The sequence below is a fragment of the Quercus robur genome, chromosome 8 (genome assembly GCF_932294415.1).
Source record: "Quercus robur chromosome 8, dhQueRobu3.1, whole genome shotgun sequence".
NCBI classification, from domain to species: Eukaryota; Viridiplantae; Streptophyta; class Magnoliopsida; order Fagales; family Fagaceae; genus Quercus; species Quercus robur.
Window position 1 is genome coordinate 60,598,455 of NC_065541.1, and position 24,489 is coordinate 60,622,943.

At 36.2% G+C, this 24,489-nt stretch overlaps 3 protein-coding genes across 4 annotated transcripts; 2 read left to right on the forward strand and 1 right to left on the reverse strand.

Moving 5' to 3' along the window:
• The first annotated feature begins 309 nt into the window (after positions 1-309).
• On the forward strand, positions 310-12,812 carry LOC126697417 (ABC transporter B family member 20). The gene is made up of 11 exons (XM_050394411.1): positions 310-1,111; positions 3,517-3,571; positions 3,661-3,836; positions 3,964-4,164; positions 6,854-7,113; positions 7,198-7,508; positions 7,706-7,926; positions 8,034-8,374; positions 8,620-9,404; positions 9,495-9,736; positions 11,008-12,812. Exons 1-11 carry the CDS (start codon positions 725-727, stop codon positions 12,235-12,237), a joined length of 4,209 nt encoding a protein of 1,402 aa, XP_050250368.1. The 5' UTR covers positions 310-724; the 3' UTR covers positions 12,238-12,812.
• Positions 12,813-14,781: 1,969 nt separating this feature from the next.
• On the reverse strand, positions 14,782-17,688 carry LOC126697418 (photosynthetic NDH subunit of lumenal location 1, chloroplastic). The gene is made up of 8 exons (XM_050394412.1): positions 17,513-17,688; positions 17,302-17,401; positions 16,650-16,733; positions 16,477-16,550; positions 16,143-16,265; positions 15,992-16,063; positions 15,794-15,890; positions 14,782-15,040 (listed from the first exon to the last, which is right to left on the reverse strand). Exons 1-8 carry the CDS (start codon positions 17,600-17,602, stop codon positions 14,937-14,939), a joined length of 744 nt encoding a protein of 247 aa, XP_050250369.1. The 5' UTR covers positions 17,603-17,688; the 3' UTR covers positions 14,782-14,936.
• Positions 17,689-21,113: 3,425 nt separating this feature from the next.
• Positions 21,114-24,313, forward strand: LOC126697419 (receptor-like protein kinase THESEUS 1). Of its 2 annotated transcripts, XM_050394414.1 has the most exons (2): positions 21,116-21,383; positions 21,832-24,313. In XM_050394414.1, exon 2 carries the CDS (start codon positions 22,011-22,013, stop codon positions 23,964-23,966), a length of 1,956 nt encoding a protein of 651 aa, XP_050250371.1. In that variant the 5' UTR covers positions 21,116-21,383; positions 21,832-22,010; the 3' UTR covers positions 23,967-24,313. The 2 variants fall into 2 exon arrangements, with proteins under 2 accessions (XP_050250370.1, XP_050250371.1); XM_050394413.1 differs by having other exon boundaries at positions 21,114-24,313.
• Positions 24,314-24,489: the final 176 nt, after the last annotated feature.

Below are 24,489 nucleotides of genomic sequence, written 5' to 3' on the forward strand. Positions count from 1 at the left end.
AATTTATATATTTATTTTTTATTTTTTATTTTTCATAAATTAATAAAAATGGTCCACTAAAAAAACGCCAAGTGTCACCACCTCTCACAAACTAAAAAGGACTTAAACGTAAATTAAGATTCACACCCACTACCTCATACAGCTGTGAACACATTTACCAACACCCATCATTGGTCACCGAATTTACCAAAAACACCACCAAACATTTTCAGGTTAACCAACTCAAATACCGTTTCGCCGGCATTTGACCGTTAACCATAATTTTATTTATTTATTATTTATTTATTTAAAAAAAAAAAACGGAGAGAGAGTTTCAGAGACTTTTTGGTGTCCCCATGGGTGAGTCAAAAATTCCACCCTCTCAAATCTTTTCTCTCTCTCCGCTTTCTTTCTTTGACTGAGTCACACAAACCCACCCGCCACGAGTCACGACTCTCATTTCTCTCTGTTCTTCGTTGTTATTGTTGTTGTTGTTGTTGCTGTTGCTTTTAGGAGAGAGAAAATAAGCAAAAAACGCGAAGAAGTTTTCAATTTTTTTGAAAAGAAAATATTTGTGCGTTCGAGAAATCAATCGGTCCTCTAAATTTAGCAGATCTGCTAAATTTAGAGGGAAAGCGATTCAGATAAGATTTACTGAGTTAGATAGTGTGTGTGTCTGCGTGTGTTTTTTTTTGTGTGTGTGTGAGTGTGTGTGTGTGTGTGTTAGGAGGGGTGTGGGGGGAAGATGATGATCTCTAGGGGACTGTTCGGGTGGTCCCCGCCGCACATACAGCCGTTAACGCCCGTGTCCGAGGTGTCCGAGCCGCCCGAGTCGCCGTCGCCGTACCTCGACCAGAGCGCGGACACGGCGGCTCAGCAGCTCGAGCAGGAGGACGAGATCGACGAGCCCGAGGAGATCGAGCCGCCTCCGGCCGCCGTGCCTTTCTCCAGGCTCTTCGCTTGCGCCGACAACCTCGACTGGGCGCTCATGTTCGTCGGCTCCTTCGCCGCCGCCGCTCACGGAACCGCCCTCGTCGTTTACCTTCACTACTTCGCGAAGATCGTCCACGTCCTCATTATCCGTCCTCACAATGATGGAAATCAACAACTACAGCTCGATAAGCTTGGGGAGGTAATTTTTTTTTTTTTTCTTTATGCTCTTTTTTACAGTTTCTGAAACCCTAATTTTGGTGCTACACATTAGTTTTTTGGTGATATAGAACAAATTAGGGTTTTTGTTGAGCTTTATTAGGTTTAATTAAGCTTAACTTTACTAATTGTGTTTAGCTTAGCTAACTTGACGAAATATTGAATAAGAAATTCAAAATTTTGGTTTTTTATTTATTTGTTTATGCTATTTGATTGGCAACTATGAAGTTCATAGTTTTGGTTGCTGAGTTATTTTAGGTTATTGCTTTTAATGTATTGTATACTGTTCTATTACTTTGCGAAGAATCGGTTTGGTACGGATTACGATTGCAAAAGGTTCTGTGAATTTCGTTACGAGTTGTGGCTAGGCTGAAACTCAACAATTCATTCCTTATATATGAAGGAAAGCGAAGGGCTTGCGCGACTTCACTGCTTTAATATCATTCTTTTGTTAGCGAAGAGAACAAAGGATTGCTGAAGTTTGTTCTTTGAGTCTCATGTTCCCGCTGTTTTGTTTTCGAGAATTGAATAGTGTTAAGGCAACTTAGCTGAATAGTTTTACCTGGGCTTAGATGAGTGTAGTTGGTACTTTTTTTGGCTGGCTCTAAAATACTAAAGTTGCCATTTACTACATATATGTTGCACTTAGAGGGAAGCCTAGATCAATATGGAGTAGAACAAGCTTACTAGATGCTTAGACTAATTTTATAAAGAATTAATCAGACTACAATTTTATTTTGGGCTGGAGGTTAATAATGGCAATTGGCACTTGACTTTCAAGAGGTTTTTGAAGGACGCTCTCTTAGTATACATTTTGTGTAGTGAGGCTGTGAGGGGTTCTTTTTTATTCAATTCAATTTCTATTATTTAAAAAAAAAAAAAAAAAAAAAAAAAAAAAAAAAGGTTCTTGAAGAACTCATTTGGCATCGAAGGCCCGCTATGTGAGCTGAAATAGAAAGATATTGATCATATTGAATATTGTTCTTAGTTCTCAAATATTTTTGTTGTATTATTATCATTTATCAGTTTAGTCTTCTACAATCTCTAGAAGGTGTGACTATCAGATATTTGGATGGGCTATTGTTTGTCTGCACCTAGGGATTTTTTTTAAAAAATTATTATTATAATATTGGTAATTACACATTACAAGGAGAGGAGATGCCGTTTGAACCAGAGCTCATTGGCGGTTTGCGCCTAAGGTCTTTTGCCATTTGAAGAACCATTTTTGGCATTAAAAGTTGTACCTTATTTGAAAAATTCAACATTCTTTTTTATTCAGATTCCAAATACATTTCTTCACTACGAAGAATAGAGCATGCTTACGGAACTGGTAGTCCAGAGGGAGGATGTCGTGCTAGTCTGATATATTGATTGGTTTTCAAATAATGATGATAGTGCTATAGCAGTTTATGTGAGGACAGAATTGGTGGTCATAAATCTACTTGGAGAGTGACATCTTGTTACTCTTGTACTTTGTTCATTACTGGAATTGGCTAACCACTTAATGGCTTCTTGTTTGAGTTTGTTTGTCAATTAGGGTACTATATGTTGTAGCATCTTTATTTTGGGGCTAGACATCTTGTTGAGGATCCACAGCCCAAAACATTTGAGACTAAGGCTTTGTTGTTGTTGTTGTTGTTGTTATTGTTTATTTTGGGGCTGGAGCAGGGTAAACGCATATATTATTTCTTTTTTGCCTAAATTATTCTCTTCTTTATAAAGTTATTATAATAATTATTTTTTCTCCCTCCTCCTCTTTTTAATGAAAATTATAAGGGTTTAACTAAGAAAGATACATAAAATTGATTTAGTTGTATTTAATTATTGGGAAAAGGTCTAATAAAAAAATCCATGTAGTATGGATTTTCATTTCCCTGTGAAGTGATGGCCTAAAAGTAATTAGCAATATTATTCAGTCAAAACATTATAACAATGACTAAGATAAATGTAAACTGCAAATACAACTCAGGTCCATGACCTTTTTTTGTTTATTTTTAAGTATGACTCAGGTCCATGATTTGTGAGGTTCCTTTAGTTCTGAAGTTTCCATCTGAAAGAAAAAGTATCTTATTTGACCATATTATCACTTTTTAGCCATAAAAATGAAAAATCATTTCTGTGGCAGAAAAGTCTATTAACAAATAGTTGGCTTTTGATTTTCTTTGGGGCTTAGATTCTCCTGCCATGCTTTTCCCGTTCTTTCTGTTTTAAGTAACAGCCGTCTGTTATTATCATTGGCATATTTTGTGTTTCGCCCATCCTTATTTGGTTAGTTCTCTTTGCGATTTAGAAGTTGACAATATGAATTTTACATTGATTCTTTCATATGTGAACTAGTATTCTAGATATGAGCTTATTTTCATGGACTATTTTATTGTTTTGCTGCAGCTTACTTTAACAATCCTGTATATTGCTGTGGGTGTTTTCGGTGCTGGTTGGATTGGTAAATCATCTATCAGAATTAGTCATTACGTTATTCCTGCTTTTGTATCATGTTTGCTGCCTTCAATATTAACTTGTTCTGTGTAATAGAGGTGTCATGCTGGATTTTGACTGGGGAAAGGCAGACTGCTGTCATCAGGTCAAATTATGTGCAAGTATTACTTAACCAAGACATGAGTTTTTTTGATACCTATGGGAACAACGGGGACATTGTGAGTCAAGTATTGAGTGATGTGTTACTTATTCAATCTGCTCTTAGTGAAAAAGTAAGTTAAGATTTAACAAATTGCCTTGCGTGTATTTTTGTTGTGTTTTGTGAATTCTCTTTACAATAATGATTTTCTCTGCATGCATTATTTTGTCTAATCTGTTTATTGGCCTCTGATGATACAGGTTGGAAATTATATTCATAATATGGCTACATTTTTCAGTGGTCTTGTTATTGGATTTGTCAACTGTTGGCAGATTGCACTTATAACATTAGGCACTGGTCCATTCATTGTAGCCGCTGGAGGAATATCAAATATATTTCTTCACAGGCTTGCTGAGAATATTCAAGATGCATATGCTGAAGCAGCTAGCATTGCTGAACAGGTCTATTTATATTTTACTTTTATTTCCCACTTAAAAACCCCCCAGCCCCCCTTAAAAAAAAACCCCAAAAAAGATAAGGAAAGTATCATTTCTGGCCTTTCAAAGAATAATAATAACTTGTATGCAGTAAGAGTAGTGTTTTGTGTTTATTTTTGTAATTTTGGTTCAGATTACTCATTGTATTATAAGATCTGCTCCATTGCAGATTCTGTTAAAGTTGTGGAGCCACTGGTTTGAATGTGTCTGCAGCTGTTTCTTAAATTAGATGCCATCATACCAATCACTTTGCCACATGAATCTTGTAAAAAATATATATAATTTCCAGGGCTACTTATCAAACATATATTAAAAGAAGAATACTTATAGATGTTGCAACTAACTCAGCACCCAATGTTCAATGGAAAATTTTTCCAGCTTGATATCCTGTCACCTCCTGAATCTGGTCTTTTGAGTATGAGAGAGATTTTGTGGAGGCTGAGAATACCCTCTCTTGTGAAAGAAGAATATATGTGGATGTTGCAACTAAGTCAACACCCAAAGCTCAATGGAAACAATACCTTATTTCCAACTTGATATCCCGCCTCCTTTTGAATCTGGTTGTCTGAGTATGAGAGATTTTGTGGGGGTTGAGAATACCCTCTCTTATGAGTCTTTGATGGTTTCTCTTTTCTCTGTTGCTTGCTTTTCTTCTCTAACATGTTATTCTTTTGTTTTTACCTCTCGCTATTACCAATGTGTAAAATTTTCAGATTTGGGTTCTCTTCTGCTGGTGATGATTTCTCTTCTGAACCCCAACCCTTTTTTTATTTTTTTATATTTAAATTTTATATTAAGATCCTTTTGAGAGACCTCTAGGAACCTTCTTCAATGTATGATTCTTGTCAGATAACATTGTTGAACTGACATGCTTTCTGCTCAAGTGATGAAAACTTCACTACATCTCATATCCCTAGTCCCCTTCTCTCTCTATGCGAGCATCTGAAAGGCTCAGGCAATACACTCTCCTGCCTCTGCAACAATTATAGATTAACTGAAAACAAATTACTGACTTTATCTCTTTATCAAGTTTGCCGCAATTAGTTTTTTTTTTTTTTGGGGGGGGGGGGGTGCTTTACTGTGTTTTTACCAACGGTGTCCTTAATAGAGCCTCTTTCTGGCTCTCTTTTTTTGTTAAGTAATGCAATTTTATTGATATATATATATATATATATATATATATATATATATAATAAAATAAAAGAGTTGCGCAAGTATGGAGGGAGTATACATCTGGGGACCATACAATCAAACACGGATATTACATGAATTTATTAAATAAAAAACAGAACATAAAGTCAGACTGTGCAAAGCTGACATCCAATCCTAAAAAGTTCTAAAGAGGAGTAATTTGAGATTGGCCATAGTTCTTTGTGAGTCCTCAAAACTCCAGTTCTCCATATACACCACATCAAACAATGCAGGGCAGCTACCCGCAAACTCCCAACAAACTCTAATAAACCAAACACCATAGACCACAATTCTGTAGCAATAGGACAGTGAAGTAAGAGATGGCCAACTGATTCCCTATTTCATTTATACATATAACACCCATCTAAAAGCCACATATTCTTTTTCTGTAAATTGTCAATTGTCAAGATTTTCACCAAAGCTGCGGTTCAAATAAAGAAAGCAACTCTAGAAGGAATCCTTGATTTCCATATGCTCTTCCAAGGGAAAGAAAGATCACCATTGCCAAGTAGAATCTTGTAGTAACCGCTCGCTGTAAATCCCTTGTTCTTATCTGGTTTCCAGCACAGTTTATCCTCCCCACTGCCATTTACTGATGCACTATAAACTATCTCCATGAAATTCTACAAAGATTCCAATTCCCAATTCTGCACAGCTCTTATCTGACTATTAAAAGGTTGATTTTCTTTATTTATTTTTTTTTAAAAATAAAAAGGAAGAAAAAGTAGGCTCTCTTTGCCTTTTAAACCCTATAAGAGTTGCTGGCTATGTGTAGCTCCTTTGCTTCTCAGGGAATGTCTGAAAAAAAAAGCTATGGATGAGGAGAAACTGAATGCTTATAAGACTTTGTGTATGTACTATAATTATTAAATGATCTCTACAAACTTATTTCTATAAATATTTTCTGCATTTATTAAGGTTTATTATTATTATCATCATCATCATCATCTATGTATTTGTATTGGGTAGATCATATAATTGACTGATGGTGATGGAACAACTTGTGTGGTCATCTTTTCATGAGCAATTTGGGAATTACCTATAGAAGCAAAGGGCCTATTTGGTTCTATTCTCCAAGAACAGTTGCCTCTTCTTAAAAATAAACAGTATGAAAGCACATTTGTGAATGTGTTTGCAAAAGCAGATTTTGGAAGGTTATTCTTGTTAACATCAATGCTCAAAGTCACAACTGTTGTGTTTCGAAAGCTGTTTTCTGAAAATTATTTTCCAAGAACATAACAAGCAACACATTTCTATTCTATTGTTGGCCAGTACTTTCAGCATGTGTTTGTTGAATTGTATTTGTTGAATTGGTGAGACTTCTTACTTCTTTAAATTTCTTTTATGAAGTGGCAGGTATTTTGTTCAACTTAGGAACAATTTTGAATTATAATTGTAGTCATTTTGGTAAAGCATTTAATGCCAGTATTCTGAAGCGTAAGTAATTTCTGAAATCATGCAGGCAGTCTCCTACATTAGAACGTTATATGCATTTACAAATGAAACATTGGCAAAGTATTCTTATGCAACGTCACTACAAGCAACTCTGAGATATGGTATATTAATAAGCCTTGTGCAAGGACTTGGTCTTGGATTCACATATGGGCTTGCAATATGTTCTTGTGCCTTACAACTGTGGGTTGGAAGGTTCCTAATTACACATGGAAAAGCTCATGGTGGTGAAATTATAACAGCTCTATTTGCTATAATTTTAAGTGGCCTGTAAGTCTTTCTCAATTTTTTTTCCTTGGTTGTGATGATCATTTCTACTGTTTTTGTTACATGTCATTTTTCTGTCTTTCTTAGTGGGCTGAATCAAGCTGCAACAAACTTCTATTCATTTGACCAAGGGCGAATTGCTGCTTATAGACTTTTTGAGATGATAAGCCGATCATCCTCTGCAGTTACTCAAGATGGAACTACCCCAGGTTCAGTGCAAGGAAATATCGAGTTTAGGAATGTATATTTCAGCTATCTGTCTCGTCCTGAAATCCCTATTTTGAGTGGGTTTTACCTCACTGTACCTGCTAAGAAAGCAGTGGCACTTGTTGGCAGAAATGGCTCTGGAAAAAGCAGTATTATCCCACTTATGGAGCGGTTTTATGATCCTACATTAGGTACGATGGTCTTAATTTTTAATTTCCTCTCCTTTTTTTTTTTTTTGTATTTATTTGGGGTGTGTGCATGTTTTGTGTGGGGTACAGTGGTCACATACCTCTCCTCTTACAATGTTGCGTATGATATCTCAACAAGGTCCCATTGAAATCCACAGTATGCTTGCAGATTCTAATGGTTTTAATATTCTGTGGTGCAGGAGAAGTTCTCTTGGATGGGGAAAATATTAAGAACCTGAAACTGGAATGGCTAAGAAGCCAAATTGGACTAGTTACCCAGGAACCTGCTTTGCTAAGTTTGAGTATAAGAGACAATATTGCTTACGGGAGGGATGCTACCTGCGATCAAATTGAAGAAGCTGCTAAAATAGCACATGCACATACTTTTATTAGTTCACTTGGGAGAGGATATGATACACAGGTGAATTTGAAAGACAAAATATTCATTTATTAACTCCGATCAATGTTTCTTGGCACCTTCTGGATCATTTTTTGTTCATTAAATTAAATAACTCAGTTTCTTTTCAGGTGGGTAGGGCTGGATTAGCATTAACAGAAGAGCAGAAAATAAAACTTTCTATTGCTAGAGCAGTGCTTCTAAATCCATCAATTCTTCTGCTTGATGAAGTTACTGGTGGACTTGATTTTGAAGCTGAAAAAGCTGTTCAGGAGGCTCTAGATCTCCTCATGTTGGGACGCTCAACAATAATAATAGCTCGGCGGCTTAGTCTTATAAGGAATGCTGATTACATAGCTGTTATGGAAGAGGGTCAACTTGTAGAAATGGGTACACATGATGAATTACTAACCTTGGATGGCCTTTATGCAGAGCTTCTCAAATGCGAAGAGGCTGCGAAAATTCCTAGGAGGTATAATACAAAAGCAAATACGCATTTGTTGGCATGGAGCATTCTGGGTGACTACCTAGCAATAATTTGTTTAAGCATGTTGTTTCGTTGTGAGGAAATATATATTTTGTTACTTCTGAACTTGTTTGCCAGGATGTTAAATCCGCGCCCCCCTCCCCCCCCCCCCCCCCCCCAACCAATTCCCACTTCCTTTTTTTTTCTAAGTTGCAATCTAAATAGGTGCTGTTTATGTACGCTACATCCAGGATTCCATTGAGAAACTACAAGGAGACTGCAGCTTTCCAAATTGAAAAGGATTCTTCAGCAAGTAATAGCTTCCAAGAACCATCATCTCCTAAAATGGTCAAATCACCCTCTCTCCAAAGAGCTTCTGGCATGTTCCGGTCCTCAGAGAGCACCTTTAACTCACAGGAATCACCCAAAGCTAGGAGCCCACCACCAGAGAAGATGCTGGAAAATGGTCAGCCTATGGATGCAGCAGATAAGGAACCTTCAATCAGAAGGCAGGATAGTTTTGAAATGAGACTACCAGAGTTACCCAAGATTGATGTACAGGCTGCACATCGACAAACATCAAATGGTTCAGATCCTGAATCCCCTGTTTCACCCCTTTTGACATCTGATCCCAAAAATGAACGTTCCCATTCACAGACTTTTAGTCGACCGCATAGTCAAGCTGGTGATACTCCAGTGAAAGTGAAGGAAGCAAAAAATACACGGATTCGGGAAGTACCATCATTTTGGAGGTTGGCAGAACTTAGTCTTGCAGAGTGGCTTTACGCTGTGTTAGGAAGCACTGGTGCTGCTATCTTCGGATCTTTTAATCCCCTTCTTGCTTATGTTATTGCACTGATAGTCACAGCATACTATGTTGAAGAACATCATCACTTGGGACGTGAAGTAAACAAATTGTGTTTGATCATTGCCTGCATGGGTGTGGTAACAGTGGTTGCCAATTTCTTGCAGCACTTCTACTTTGGTATAATGGGGGAGAAGATGACTGAACGAGTGCGTAGAATGATGTTCTCAGGTGCATGACTCTTTCCTTACTATTGTAGTAGTTTTCTTTAGATAACAGAATTGTGTTTATTCATATAACCTTATCTATTCCATGTGACAGCAATGTTGCGCAATGAAGTTGGATGGTTTGATGAAGAGGAAAATAGTGCTGACACCTTATCCATGCGCTTGGCAAATGATGCTACATTTGTGCGAGCTGCTTTTAGCAACAGGCTTTCCATATTTATACAGGACAGTGCTGCTGTTCTTGTGGCTGTTCTAATCGGGATGTTGCTGCAATGGCGATTAGCACTTGTGGCGTTGGCAACCCTGCCAATTCTCACTCTTTCCGCTATTGCACAGGTCTGTACTGATAGTTCAGTTGTGATCCCAAATTTATATTTCTGATAAATAATAAATTCATTAATCAGTCCATGTTGCATATATCTATTGTTTTCATCAGCTTCGAGGAGCTTTACTTTTAGGCTCTGTTTTTTAGTAGAAAACGATCTACATGCAAAAAAGTTTTTATTTTAATTGAAATTTTTATCATTAAAAATGGTATGTTTTTCACTGTTATATTGAATCACTGAAATTCTGTTTGTTTTGCATGGGAATACCTCATATTTTCGTTATCTTCAATGGCTACAAGTAATGACTTGTTCATGACATGAACATAAAGGTGATTACAAAATACCTAAAATGCTTAGGAAGGAAATTACTAAAACCTAAACTCCAGAATAGGCATTAAGAATAATTCCATTTAAAGTTTTTGTAGGTTTCAGTCTACTCAACTAGTTAAGTCTCTTGTCGTTGAATAAGGGATCTCAAAAAGACCAATTGGTGTCTTGATCTGATGATAAAGAGCAATGATCATGGAGTGGATGCCAATGATCCAAATCCTATTGAATCTATTGAAAAAAATAAAATAAAATAAACTAGGCTTTTGCATTATTTAATCCAAAACCAATTGGTTCTTATGGGTCCCATGACAGAAGCCTGTGCATCAACTCCATTGACTCATCCACATAAAACCACTTCACACACACTCAGCTAGCTAATTGTAATCAGCCAATAGTGACCACAATAATTCTCGTCCCATATTATCCAATCCATCCTACAAAAACAATGTATGCACCTCACACATGTATTTGCTTTTGCATGCACACCCTTGCGGTGCGGGGCTGAATAACTATTGGTGTATGCATCATTTCATTAATTGATTTTCACAAACACACAGCAAACTATATTTGTTTTTCTAATTACTATTAAAAAGAATTGATTTTATACATTGTTTGATCTATAAGGAGGTGCTTTTTCCATGTCTTAGACACAGTTGCCAACTCTATAGCTTTATGGTGACCCAAAAAAGGGTCAATATTGTGTTTAGGTAATAGCTATATTGTCTTTATATTTGGATCTACTTTTTTATGATCGTTTAGTCAATTTATTAACCTTACTGATGTGCCTGGATTTATGAAATATCTGCTGCTCTAATATATTTGTATTCTGTAGATGCAAAAGTTCCGTGTATATGATTCGCTTTCACTTACTCATTTTTTGATAATGAAGTACTAATGTATCTGAATATTTTGCGCCCAAATCCTTAATAGCTTCTTATTTAAATAATGCAGAAATTGTGGCTTGCTGGATTTTCGAGGGGTATCCAGGAGATGCACAGGAAGGCATCTTTAGTCCTTGAGGATGCAGTTAGAAACATATACACTGTTGTAGCATTCTGTGCTGGTAACAAGGTAATGGAGCTCTACAGGTTGCAACTGAAGAAAATATTCAAGCAGAGTTTCCTTCATGGAATGGCCATAGGTTTTGCATTTGGCTTTTCACAGTTTTTACTTTTTGCCTGTAATGCCCTTCTCCTCTGGTACACTGCATACTCCGTAAAGTACAAATATATGGACCTACCTACTGCTCTCAAGGAGTATATGGTTTTCTCTTTTGCTACATTTGCACTGGTGGAGCCTTTTGGATTGGCTCCGTACATACTTAAACGACGTAAATCTCTTATTTCAGTATTTGAGATCATAGATCGAGTGCCTAAGATTGAACCAGATGATAACACGGCATTAAAGCCACCTAATGTTTATGGAAGCATTGAGTTGAAAAATATCGATTTCTGTTATCCCACTCGCCCAGAAATGTTGGTGTTGAGCAATTTCAGTCTTAAAGTGAATGGGGGGCAAACTGTAGCTGTTGTGGGAGTTTCAGGGTCTGGAAAGAGTACCATAATCTCTTTGATTCAGAGATTTTATGATCCGGTTGCTGGTCAAGTACTACTGGATGGACGAGATTTGAAACTTTATAATTTGAGATGGTTGAGGAGCCACCTGGGTCTTGTTCAGCAGGAACCAATTATATTCTCAACAACCATTAGGGAAAATATTATATATGCTAGGCACAATGCTAGTGAAGCTGAGATGAAAGAGGCTGCGAGAATAGCAAATGCACACCATTTCATCAGCAGCTTGCCTCATGGTTATGACACACATGTGGGAATGAGGGGTGTGGATCTGACTCCAGGACAGAAACAGAGAATTGCAATTGCTCGGGTAGTGCTAAAGAATGCACCCATCTTGTTATTAGATGAAGCAAGCTCATCCATTGAGTCTGAGTCAAGTCGGGTGGTGCAGGAGGCTCTAGATACATTGATCATGGGGAACAAAACAACCATTCTGATAGCCCACAGGGCTGCAATGATGAGGCATGTGGACAATATTGTAGTTCTAAATGGGGGACGAATTGTAGAGGAAGGGAGCCATGATTCTTTGGTGGCAAAGAATGGTCTTTATGTCCGTTTGATGCAACCTCATTTCGGAAAAGGTTTGCGTCAGCACCGACTCGTTTAGAATGGGTTTTGTGATTGTTTGGGTTTGGCCCTTTATCTTCTCATTCTGCTCAATCTGAATCACTGTGATATCTATACCGATGGTTGTTTCCTTGAGAATTATGGTGGAGTCTCCAGAGTAGGCAGGGAGAATGAGACTGCTGAGGCTGATAACATTGTTTATATGGCAGGGGCAGTGAGAATGCAGTGGCGGCAGTGCTAGATACGTTGTGCAAAAGTAGGTTTTAGAAGTAGGGTTTTTGGAGTGGGTTGGCCTTTGAGGAGGATGTTCTCTCGGGGCTGGATGCTTATTCTTTTGGAGACAGGCATCGCTAGATTGGTTGTCTCCATGGTATATTGATTTGCTTTTCAAGCAGTGGGTTGGAATTAATTCTAGTTTTTCTACTGAGGTGTGGTTTTCTTTTTACATTTTTAGTGAAACTCTCTCTCTAGCTTCGATGATGACGTATTTATTTTTCTTATAAGTTTTACTTCCATTGTGAAAAATGTAGAAAGTTCAGGAGGATAAAAAGCTGTAACCTTTGTAAATAAATACTGATAATTTACAAGCTATTCAGTTTTGCCTGTTTGATCCCACGAGTTAAAATATGCCATGAAGCTCCCGTTGTTAGATTCTGTAATTGTGAATTGGCTGATTATCACTCGCTGACTTGTGCTGTACTTGGAGCATTGAGCATGTAATTTGGCATTTGGTGTCCTGCCTAATTTGGCATAAACTCCTAGAGTTTTGTGTACAGATTTGGAGTGAATTCTATAGCTTTTTCCCCCTCATAGCTGAAATTGAAAATAATAAAGACTAATTTTATATCAAATCTACTTTTATGACATGTCTTATTTTCTCAAGGAATTTGATTGTCTCACACTTTCTTTATACACTCTTGATACATACATATCATGCAATAAATGTGAACATTCTGGAAAAATGTAGATACCAGGTGAGAAAGTGTGTACGGAGTGTACAGGAGAGTGTGAAACAATAGTGTGAAACAATAATCTTTCTTTCCTTAAACCTAAGAGGTGTGGTTTACGCTACACAAAGGTGGTTCTTATCCTTCAGGTTTAGCATGTCTTCCAACCATCTCAATATTGCAGTCTTCCCTCATTAGTTGTGTGTTCACCCTAGCCCGCTCTTATAGTTACGTTTCTGGTCCTTTTTTTTTAGGTGAAAAATTCATTTTCGTCCTTACATTTTCACGCGATTCTCATTTTGGTTTTTTTTTTTTTTTTTTCCACTGTTTTTAGTCCTTATTCTGGAAAATGCGTCTCATTTTAGTCATTTCCATCAGTACCCTAACAACCCCATCCTACGTGGCAGACAGAACTATTAAAATAATAATAAAAAAATTTATTTTGCCATTAAAAAATGCCACGTCAGTATCTGAATTAAAAAAATTAATTTATTAATTTTAACTAACTAAAAAACATTAAAAACAAAATTAAAAACCAAAAATCACATGAATTAAGATTTAAGTGTGTCTTGAATAAGAACATCAAGAACACAAACCCAGATCTAAGAACACAAACCTAGAAATTAAAATCCAAAAATTAAAAATTTCAAAATGTCTTGCAACACAAATTTTCACGATTTTAAAAAATATGTGATTGGATTATATTTATATAATATATTATTAATATCTAAAAGTTAAAACGTATTATTTATTGTTATTATGCTTTTATTGAGCCACATCAACATAGTATTTTAGTCCATTTTGGTTTACTTAGTCCATTTCAGGTCATTTGGTCTATTAGGTCCATTTCAGTTTATTCAGTCCACTTTGATGATGTTTTGGGAGGAGAGGTTTGTGTAGAAAGAGGAGCAATTTTATTGACAATAATGTCACATTCTCAATGTAATGTTGGTAAATTTTTAATAAAATTACATTTTTTTATATGTTATTAAAGTCTTGTATTTTTTTTTTTTAATATAGGTGATGAATTTACTTATATTTACTTCATTTTTAAGCTATTCAAGACATACAACTATTTGTAAGGATTAGTACGAAACAAATTCTAATCACACATTACATTATTTACAAAATATTTTACCTTATATAATAATTGAATATAAAATACATTATATTTCCTAAAAAAATCTCACCTTATATAATAATTCAAATTTAAGCATACTTATCTTTCTTTTTTCTTTTTTCTTTTTTTTTTAATTCATAAGATATTATAAAAATCAACTAGTTTAGGACACTAAACAAGTAAAAGAGTATCTTTAGTGTATATTTTATAAATTTTGACCACGTTTTCAAGCAAAATAAAAAATGAAGTAATGTATCTTCTCATTTTTACTATAATTTGAAGTTGTTTGTCTTTTACTTAAGAGCAAATAACATTTTCCACCCTAATCTTCCATTCAATTTGCAATGTCCGTCCAAACTATTGATTAGCTCGATTGAATCTTTAACTTGAAAGAATTGTGGTAATAAAACCCTCACCATCTGCACAATAAATGGAGCTTTAATTTTGCAGAGAACCTTTACCATGTTATGTATAATGGGGCAGTTGCAAAATAAGACATTATTTAGTGAAACTCAAGTGAAATAATTAATCACTTAAATATGATGAAGATGATGATAGTTGTATGAAGCTAATTTTTTTTCTTTAATATATACATAACGTAAATTAACAATTAAGCAAAAGGAAAAACAAATTAACATTCACATGCTGAGATTGCCAGCTCTCCAACAGTTTTCAGATGTCAAGCACCTTAAAAGAGTCTGCTATCACTTTAAGCCTATCGCGATATCTTCTCCAACGCCTTTCATTTGCAACGACAATCATAGTGTAATATCTTCCTGTACAAAGAGAAAGTTGTTTATGATTTATTTAGGATAGCATTTTACAAAAGTGATTTTTCCACTTCCATTGGTGTTGAATTGCTATGTTGTGATTCACTAGTAATGCTATTCATCATTCACTTGTGTTGGGGCTAACTGGAGCTGCTGCCTTTTATTGTTTTTTGGGGAAGTTCTCAGATTTTTCTGGTACACATCTACACTGCCAATGTGACAGCCTAAGGTTAAATGTAAGACTATATTCCTTTCTACATCATTCACTGGCTTGCTTTTCTAATGACACAGGTTTTTAACAATTTGAATTTCTCAGTTTCCCAGACCAGTAAAGCTAGATGCAACTTTTGGTGAGCTTTCTGCAAGATCAATAACCCCGCTGGTCTGGTAACATATACGATTGATGCATGATGATGTAGTAACACAAATAAAACAGGGAAGCAGAACATTAAAGAAACAGTATTATTGTGAGTGGTTGTTTATGTCATGATGGTCATGGGGTACTTTTCCCAATCTAAAAACTCTAGAACTAACTTCCTTCTCACATTCCTATCTCAATGCACGTACCTCCCCAACAGTGTTTATGTGTCTGTACACAAAATTAAATGTTTCAATTGATTTTAAGTTCTTTTTTATATCCGTGATAAATGTTTTAAATGGGAGCTTCTTTCTTAGAGACAAATGAGTTAAGATGCATGATGTTGGTTCGGAAATGGAAACATTTATGATTATGATACTTCTAAATGGTAGGATACTTACCATTTCCAATTGCTATGGTTGCAAAAGAAACAGTAGAAAAATTTGGAGATGTAAGTTGGAACTCAATGGTGTAATAATTTTTCCCATCAACAGTTTTCTGCATCCAGAGGAGAGAAATTATATCTTTCCTGGACATTCTGGAGTCATAGACACTGGAATTTTTCTTAAGAGAGGAAGTGAGAAGAGGAAGGTACAAACCTCTTGCATGTTAATTATATCAGCTACTTGATTAGGTGCAGCATACACATGTTTCACCAAATAGTAAACGACCTGTTAAAACATAGTTACTGGTGAAGACCATTTAGAGTCCTCTAAAAAAAAGGACTAAGAAAAAATTGCAATTCCTTACCTCTTCCATTGGGCCCATATCATGGATGTCTTTTTTATCAGTTGGTATAAATCTCACCCTAACATTATGCAATTGCATAAATTTGTCCTTAAATGCAGAATCATGAGCCCTGAAGTCGAATTCCTGAACAAGAGACAAATAGAAATTACCTCTACAGAAAAAATTCAGTCTTCCTTACATAATGAAATGGGAAAGTATTCTCTCACACTCATTTTACACAATATCTACAATTAATACGCTTATATACACATTTTAAAAGCCGAAAATAAAATCTCCACATTTAAAACATAAAAGTAGATGTGAGAGTATCATTGCCCTAATGAAATTTTCTTACCCTCCATTCTGAGGGGTAAACATAAGAATACCCATCTTCAGAGTCAACAAAAGCTCGATAATTTGCTGGTATTTCTACAGAGCATGATACAATATCAAGTTAATATTTGCAAGTACTGCTTCATATTAACATAGAGTTATAAAGTCAAACAAAGTAACTACCGACCATGATACCTTGAGCAAAAAGGGAACTTGCAGGGAGTAAACTGGCAGTCAGTGCTCCAACTTTCAATAATAGCAGCCTTCTCTTGCAGTGACCTAAAATTCAGCAGGATCAGGGCTATTGACATGATAGACATAGAAGTTCATAATGTTATGAAATCCAATCATAGTCTAGAACAAGCATATGATAACAATTTAACAACCCATTAAAGAATTTTTTGAAGTGATCATGTGTTTCACCTAAGCATTGGAGAGCACTTGCCATCAATTATAGTGCAATTCATCTAAACGGAATGGTATTATACTAGCAAGTGTCACTAATATTTCTATTGTTATTAATGAAAAAAAAAATCCTCTGGATGATCAGAACACAAGGCCTACCCAATCCTCACTAACCCTGGTTACTTGAAAAAAAAAACCAGGGGTCTACCATTTCTCCAAGATAAAACTGATAGTTTACTTACTGATTATGATGAAACATCAAATGAACCATGCCATGTAAAGTTCAATTTAGGACAACACCATAACTAAGCATAGAACGCCTTGTTATCAAAGGCAATTTTGATGAGAAAACAATCTTCCAAATAGGCATGTCTGTGAAGTATAATATGCAATCATGCACAAGATTGAAAAGTGTGAATAGAATTCAGGTGGGTGCACTTACTTTCATCACTGGAGGCTGTCTCTCTTGAGCATGTGATGGTGTTGTTACGTGAAGACAATGCGGTATCTCTAGGTAAGTCGTTGGAGTAAGGCAAATTCAACTGGAAAATGATGCATGTTGCACAAAACCAAATACTTTATGTTAGAGATGCATATATAATCTGAATAAAAGAATGTTAAGAGACCAGAGAGGAAGAAGCTCATGCACTGACTTTGTTGGATGAAGTGGTTGAAACCCAGCTCAATGAGAGTGAGGACACAGCCATATTCAACTGGTAAGAGAAGCAGTTCTGGCTTCTCATAAAGTGGCTATTGGATAGTGCAGCTTGTCCTTTCGTGATGGTTACGAGCTTGATGTTGGACTTGTGTTTCCTTTTCTTAGTGGATGATACAGAGCCTAATGAGTGGGAGAGCTTAATTTTAGGGGGATAAGCCAGACTCAAGACTGGGCTAGCAGCGCATGAGTCCTGCCTGCTCTAGCCCAAGAAGAAAGAAGGAAAAAAAAAAAAAGCCCAAGTCCTGCATGCATAACGTAGCCCAGCCCAGCCCAGTATAATTGCCGGATCTACCCCCTTTTACTCTAGATTTTTTTTTTTTTAACCGCTTAACAAATGATGGTATTCAAACCTTTTTTAGTATCTCACTCCTCTCTCGAGTGTATATAGCTCATTGTTCCACACATACCAAGTTATTATAGAAATAAATCCCATGTGGTATAAAAAAACTAGCAAGGGATTTCGAACCTAGGACTAAAATTCAATTCTAGTCTTTAGAGTTTGGGCTATTTTGTTCTTGACCATTTTCATTTCAAAATTTGTCTAATTCCATTTTTGTATTGGTCATGACATCAGTTTTTGTTAGTAATTTGACAGTTAAATTCCAAATAAGTTACACTATTAAGTCACAACATGACCAATATAAAAATGAAATCAAACAAGAAAGATCACAATAAAAAATCTCTCCAAACTTAGGATTCCAAAAGTGTACAATTTTGTACTTTTATTTTTAGGTCTTGGTGTACAATTCTGTACTTTAATTTTGTACAATGTCACACAGTAAGGTAGATTTTGGAATCAAATTTTTTTAATAATTTATTTCCAATCTATACTTATATCTATATAATATCTAAAAGATGAAACGTAGTATTTATTATTGCTCCACTTTCATTGAGCCACATCAGTGTCACATTTCAGTTCACTTTAGTTGACTTGGTCCATTTCAGTCTATTTGGTCAACTTCAGTCTATTCCATCCAATTTGGTCTATTCGGTCGATTTCGGTCTAATTCTGTACATTCAGTCTACCTCAGTCCATTTCAGTCTTTTCAGTCAACCTCAGTCCATTTCGGTCCACTTTTGTACATTCGGTCCAATTCAGTCCATCTCAGTTTATTTCGGTCTTTTCGGCCCACCTCAGTCCATTTTGGTCCACTTCAATCCTTTCTTTCCCATTCAGTCCAGTTTAGTCCATCTCAGTCCACTTCGGTCCACTTCAATCCTTTCTGTCCTATTCGGTCCAGTTCAGTCCATTTTGGTCTTTTTTTGGTCCACTTCAATCCTTTTTGTCCCATTCGGTCTAGTTCAGTCCACCTCAGTCCATTTTGATCCATCCATTCGGTTTACTTCAGTCCACATCAGTCCATTTTTGTCTTTTCGGCCCACCTCAGTCCATTTGGTTCACTTCAGTCATTTCTGTCTCATTCGGTCCAGTTCAGTCCACATCAGTCCATTTTGGTCCTTTCGGTTAATTTGGTCCAGTTTGGCCCATCTCAGTTTATCTCAAAATAGATTTAGGTTGAGAATACCTATTTAAAATCCCAATTTATTAAAAAATATAGATCTCAAACTCATACTCATAATAAAAGGCATTATTCACTCCCCATTTATTAAGTGGTGCATGTGATTAAGCTCACAGGGTTGTTCTAACTTAGATTCAAAGTCACTGGAAGCTGAAAAAACTAATCAACATGGGCTATAGAGTTCTAGATTTTAAAGATTTTTTATTGGTATATTGCACATATATGTTGCATCTTGGATTCACAAATCAAGAGAGATGCCAATTACCCTTTTGAGAGGAGCCAGAGATGTAATAAAATTTTGTAAATATATTAAAAAAATAATAATAGCCTAAACTTTGGGAGAAGTGTGCAAAAGACAAAGGGCTCCACTAGACAAAAGATCATTAAGAAACTGCAAAAATCATAATCGAACCCTTGCAGTTGGTTAATATTTTTGTTTTCTTTGGCTAGGAAGGAACAAGAACCATGGAGTTGGTCAACAGAAAATCTACTGATCATTGCTTTAGTAAAGAATATTTTAGAGGTTTTATATTCCCTAGGGAAACTTTTCACGCTACCCTTAAGGCCTTAATGAATTTCTTATTAGTTACAACTTACAGGTGTACAGTTGGTTAACTTTTTGTTTGCATGCGTTTATGGAATAAAAATACGAAACACTTTTTTAATATTAACATCCATATTTATAAATTCTAACATTAGGGTCTAGGGAGAAGTTCTGCGATACTTAAGGTAAAAATTATCAATTTAATTTCTTTTTCGTACAGATAAGTGAGTCATTCTAAGATTAGTACAATTCAATTTCCATGTTAGTTAAGTTTCTTGTAACTTGGTAGTGTTACTTGGTTATCTCATAAAGGTGAACTTAGATTTGAATTCTCAATTCTTCGTTACTTGTTGTAAAGGAAAAAAAAAACATTTTTCATATAGGTAATTACATTAATTTGGGCAATAAGAGTGGAGTTGACGCTTATGTGAAACAAGGATTACGTGGACATTATTCTTGAAGTGGATTTTCCCTTAGTCCATCAATTTTACATGATGAGCTAACAGTCTTACCATAAACATTTGTATTTGTTTCTAGTTGTAAGGACCTCCTAGCTAGAGGCTGGCACGTAAAGTTCGAGCACATCTACCATAAAGCAAACTTTTGTGTAGACCAACTAGCATAAAAAGGAAGAGGAAAGTAAGAGAAATATCATATATATATATATATATATATATATATAAAATATGAGTATTCATCTTTTGTTGTACTCTATATTTAAAATATACATCAATTATATATGTAAATAGTACCATTATCTGAATTATACTAGTGTATAATAAAGATAATATAATTAGTGATTACGTGAAGTGATATTATATCAATTACAACTGTCTTGAAGTTTGCTATAAAATCTGCTGTGCAGATGACATTACTAAAAGAATAAAGTAAAATTATTAAGGACATGCACCAGTCAATATTATATCATGTCAGCACCAATCAATATTTTTTTTTTTGGTAATAAGCACCAATCAATATTATATCATGTCATGTTATTTCAAAGGGATATAAATATGTAATTTGTTGAGGAGATGTAATGAATGCAATCCAACTACTCTAGAATTCCTTGATCTCTCCTCATTGGCCAGGCCCATAAAAGAGGTCACTGATCACCACTAGAACTAAAATAAATTTTTTTTTTGAGAAATAATTATAACATGCTATTAATTCCGCAGCTTGAATAATTTTTCCTAGATTCCAAACACTTTATATATAGGAAGGTGCCAATTCAACTACAAAGCCTTTAGAACTAAAATGATTTTAAATTTTCTTTATTAATAAACTGTTTAATCATAACTCCCTGACTTTTATTTTTTTGGCTGGAACATCAAGTTCAAGCACCCAATCATATTGCCGCGAAATATAGAAAGAAACAAACTAACCATAAAGTTACAGTTAAATCAGTTCTTTACTTCGCAAATTTTAATGTTACTTTTATTTCTTTTTCGTTTTCTTTAAGAAAACAAAGATAATATTTAAAGCTCTCACCAGGACTCTGAGTCCCTGGAGACTCACAAACTAGATCTTGGAAACAGGGGCATTACCATTATCACTCCCACACTAGCTAACCCCAAACGTGCCTACTTTTTCCTTTTCCTTTTTCAGTGATAAGCTTTCTCTTTATCTGTCTCTTTTACACAAACAGGCACGCCTTCTTTCATTCAAGTTGCTCTTCTTCAACATTGTTCTAGCTGGATGATTATAAAGAACTGAGTGAGAATGCAGAGGTGGGTGATCCAAATGTACGTTCCTATCTTCATTTTCTGCACTATATTGGTTTAGCTTGAGCAGATATTATGTGTGAAGACATGTGTCATTCCAATTGTTTGTACTTTACCTGGATTTTATGTGTTCTTTATGTTCCATTCATTACAAGCGCTTCTTTTATTCCAAAAGATAGTATTTTGATTGATTGTGGTGGAAGTAAGGCGTTGAAACTCGACGATGGCCGGGTTTTTGAGCCTGATTCTTGGAATCAGTATGTTGGGTTGTCTCCAAATTCCCACATTGTGGTTTCTGGAAACAAAATAGGCAAGTCAAATGACTCAATTCTTTATAATTCTGCTCGGGTTTTTAAAGAAACTTCTACCTACACTATCAATACTAAGCAGATTGGCCGCCATTGGCTAAGGTTGCATTTTTGTCCAGTGGAGAGTCCACATTATAATTTGAAATCTGCGGTATTTTCAGTTTTGGCCAATGGAATTGTGCTGCTTCATGGGTTTTCTTTTTCCAAGTCAGGCAAACAGTCCTGTCTCTTTAAAGAATATGCAATTGAGGTGGGTGGTTCGAGTTCAGAAAAGTTGGTGCTAACCCTGTCTCCCTTCAATGGTTCAATTGCATTTATTAGTGGAATAGAGGTAGTTTCTATGCCTGAGGGGCAATTCCCTCCTAGTGCATTGCCTGTGCCACTAGGGCCTGCAGTTGAGATCCCCACTCATGTAGCTTTTGAGACGGCTTACAGAATTAACATGGGAGGTCCACTTCTAACTCCTAAGAATGATTCACAATCGAGGATATGGGAACCAGATCAATCTTTTCTTGTTCATGCTGCTACAGCTCGGAATGTAGTAGTTAATCCCAGTTTGGTCAAATACCTTGATGGGGTATCAGTAGAAATTGCACCCAATTGGGTTTATGCAACGGCACAAGAAATGGCGGATGCAAATGTCACTGATCAGAGGTTTAACATTTCATGGGCATTTGAAGTTGAACCCATGTTCACCTATCTTATTAGGATGCATTTTTGTGACATTGTTAGCGCAAGTCTTCATAATTTGGTTTTCAATGTGTATATTAACAATCAATCTGCTCTAGATTCTTTCGATATCTCAAGCAAAACAATGGAATTGTCAGCTGCTTACTTCATAGACTTTGTTGCCAATGTTTCAATGGTCTCAAATCGGATTTTGGTTCAAGTAGGTCCTCCTGATCTAAGGTATTTCCCAACCAATGCAATTCTAAATGGTTTGGAGATAATGAAAATGAGCAATCCCAGTGACAGCCTTGTCAGAAATCTTAGACCAGATTATATTGATTCCAAGACCCCCAAGAGAAAAAAGTGGGTACTGCTGGCAATTACTTCTTCAATCGGTTTTGCATTTTTGGCGCTCATCTCAGCGGCTTTTTACTTGTATTTGTGCCATCCAAAGAAGCCAAAGCGGCAGAGCTCAGTTTGGTTGCCACTTGCTACACACGTAGGAAATTCTGATAGCAAAGTTTCAATTGGTAGCTTTGCTTCAACAGCACATTCTCGTAGTCTGAGCCGTGTTCTAGCTTTCTCTGAGGTTCGTGAAGCAACAAAGAACTTTGATGAACACTTGGTTCTTGGTGTTGGGGGTTTTGGGAAGGTTTATAAAGCAGTGCTAGAAAATGGGGATGTGGTTGCAGTAAAGCGAGGAAACCCAAGATCCCAGCAAGGATTTACTGAATTCAGAAATGAAATAGAGATGCTTTCCAAGCTCCGTCACAGACACCTGGTTTCTCTTATTGGCTACTGTGAAGAGCTTGATGAGATGATCCTTGTCTATGAGTTCATGGCTGGCGGTCCCCTTCGTAAGCACTTGTATGGCTCAGGACTTCCCCCATTAACTTGGAAGCAAAGGCTTCAAATTTGCATTGGAGCTGCAAAAGGTTTGCACTACCTTCATACTGGAGCAGCAGAGAGTATTATCCACCGTGATGTTAAAACAACCAACATACTACTTGATGAAAATCTCACTGCAAAAGTGGCAGATTTTGGATTGTCTAAATTAGGCCCCACTCTGGATCAAACCCATGTGAGTACAGCAGTGAAGGGGAGCTTTGGTTACCTCGATCCTGAGTACTTTCGTCGACAACAACTCACAGAAAAATCTGATGTGTATTCTTTTGGAGTAGTACTAATGGAGGTGCTATGTGCTAGGCCAGCTATAAACCCTTCTCTTCCAAGGGAACAGGTTAACATAGCAGAATGGGCCATGTACTGGCAAAAGAGGGGGCAGTTAGAGAAGATAATAGATCCCCATCTTGTAGGATCTGTTAATCTTGAATCCCTGCGAAAATTTGGTGAAACAGCAGAGAAGTGCCTAGCTGAATATGGGACTGACAGGCCCACAATGGGAGACATCTTGTGGAATTTGGAGTATGCTCTTCAGCTTCAAGACGCTTCTATACAAATGGTTTCGGCTGAGAACAGTGCAAATTATATTCCGGATATTCCAGAATGGGTTCCCCAAATTGAAACCGCTGAAGGTGGTGGTGCTGACAGTGTTAGCTACAAAGAATCTGATACAGTAACATCAAGTGGAGTATTCTCACAGTTGGGGGATCCAAGTGGAAGATAGTTTGGCAAGAGGTAGCCTCTAACATGAATTTTTGTTGAGAATGTTAGTTCTTGTATTTTACCAAAAACAGAAAATTTTCTTTTTACATTGAGTCTTGTATAAGTAGTCAATCTTGATCATGACTTCCAATAGGCTGACCTCTTAGAAGCTGATAGTTTCATAGCTTTTCAGATAAATGCAATGAAACGCTGACAATGAACGTCTTCCTTTACTTACATGGCTCGCTTCCCTGACTGATTCCTGTTTATGTTGCCACATGCTTAGTTTTAATCTGCCCAAGTTGATCTTTCTGTTGTTTGTGCTCATAATTATTAATTACATTTTCAAAGGTTTGTGTTTGGACTGCACTTGCGTGATAAAATTTTTTAATGTTCAAGAGAATCCTTTGTTACTTCTAGTTAAATTTTGAAGATATAGAATATATAATTGATGTTGATATGAAGCAGAAGCAATAGAGAAAAAAACAAGGATTTACGTGGTTTTGCTTGACAGCCTTGTTCACAGAGGAAACCCCTAGCAGCTA

What these genes read in the sequence shown, in the direction of transcription:
- LOC126697419 (XM_050394413.1), top strand. Translation starts at nt 21,438, where the DNA reads ATGTGTGAAGACATGTGTCATTCCAATTGTTTGTACTTTACCTGGATT.
- LOC126697417 (XM_050394411.1), top strand. Translation starts at nt 725, where the DNA reads ATGATGATCTCTAGGGGACTGTTCGGGTGGTCCCCGCCGCACATACAG. An exon ending in AATCTGCTCTTAGTGAAAAA is followed by an intron (nt 3,837 to 3,963) that starts GTAAGTTAAGAT and finishes CTGATGATACAG; the next exon opens with GTTGGAAATTATATTCATAA. An exon ending in GGAGAGGATATGATACACAG is followed by an intron (nt 7,927 to 8,033) that starts GTGAATTTGAAA and finishes GTTTCTTTTCAG; the next exon opens with GTGGGTAGGGCTGGATTAGC.
- LOC126697418 (XM_050394412.1), bottom strand. Translation starts at nt 17,602, where the DNA reads ATGAGAAGCCAGAACTGCTTCTCTTACCAGTTGAATATGGCTGTGTCC. An exon ending in AAGTTCCCTTTTTGCTCAAG is followed by an intron (nt 16,551 to 16,649) that starts GTATCATGGTCG and finishes CATGCTCTGTAG; the next exon opens with AAATACCAGCAAATTATCGA. An exon ending in TTTACCCCTCAGAATGGAGG is followed by an intron (nt 16,266 to 16,476) that starts GTAAGAAAATTT and finishes TCTCTTGTTCAG; the next exon opens with GAATTCGACTTCAGGGCTCA.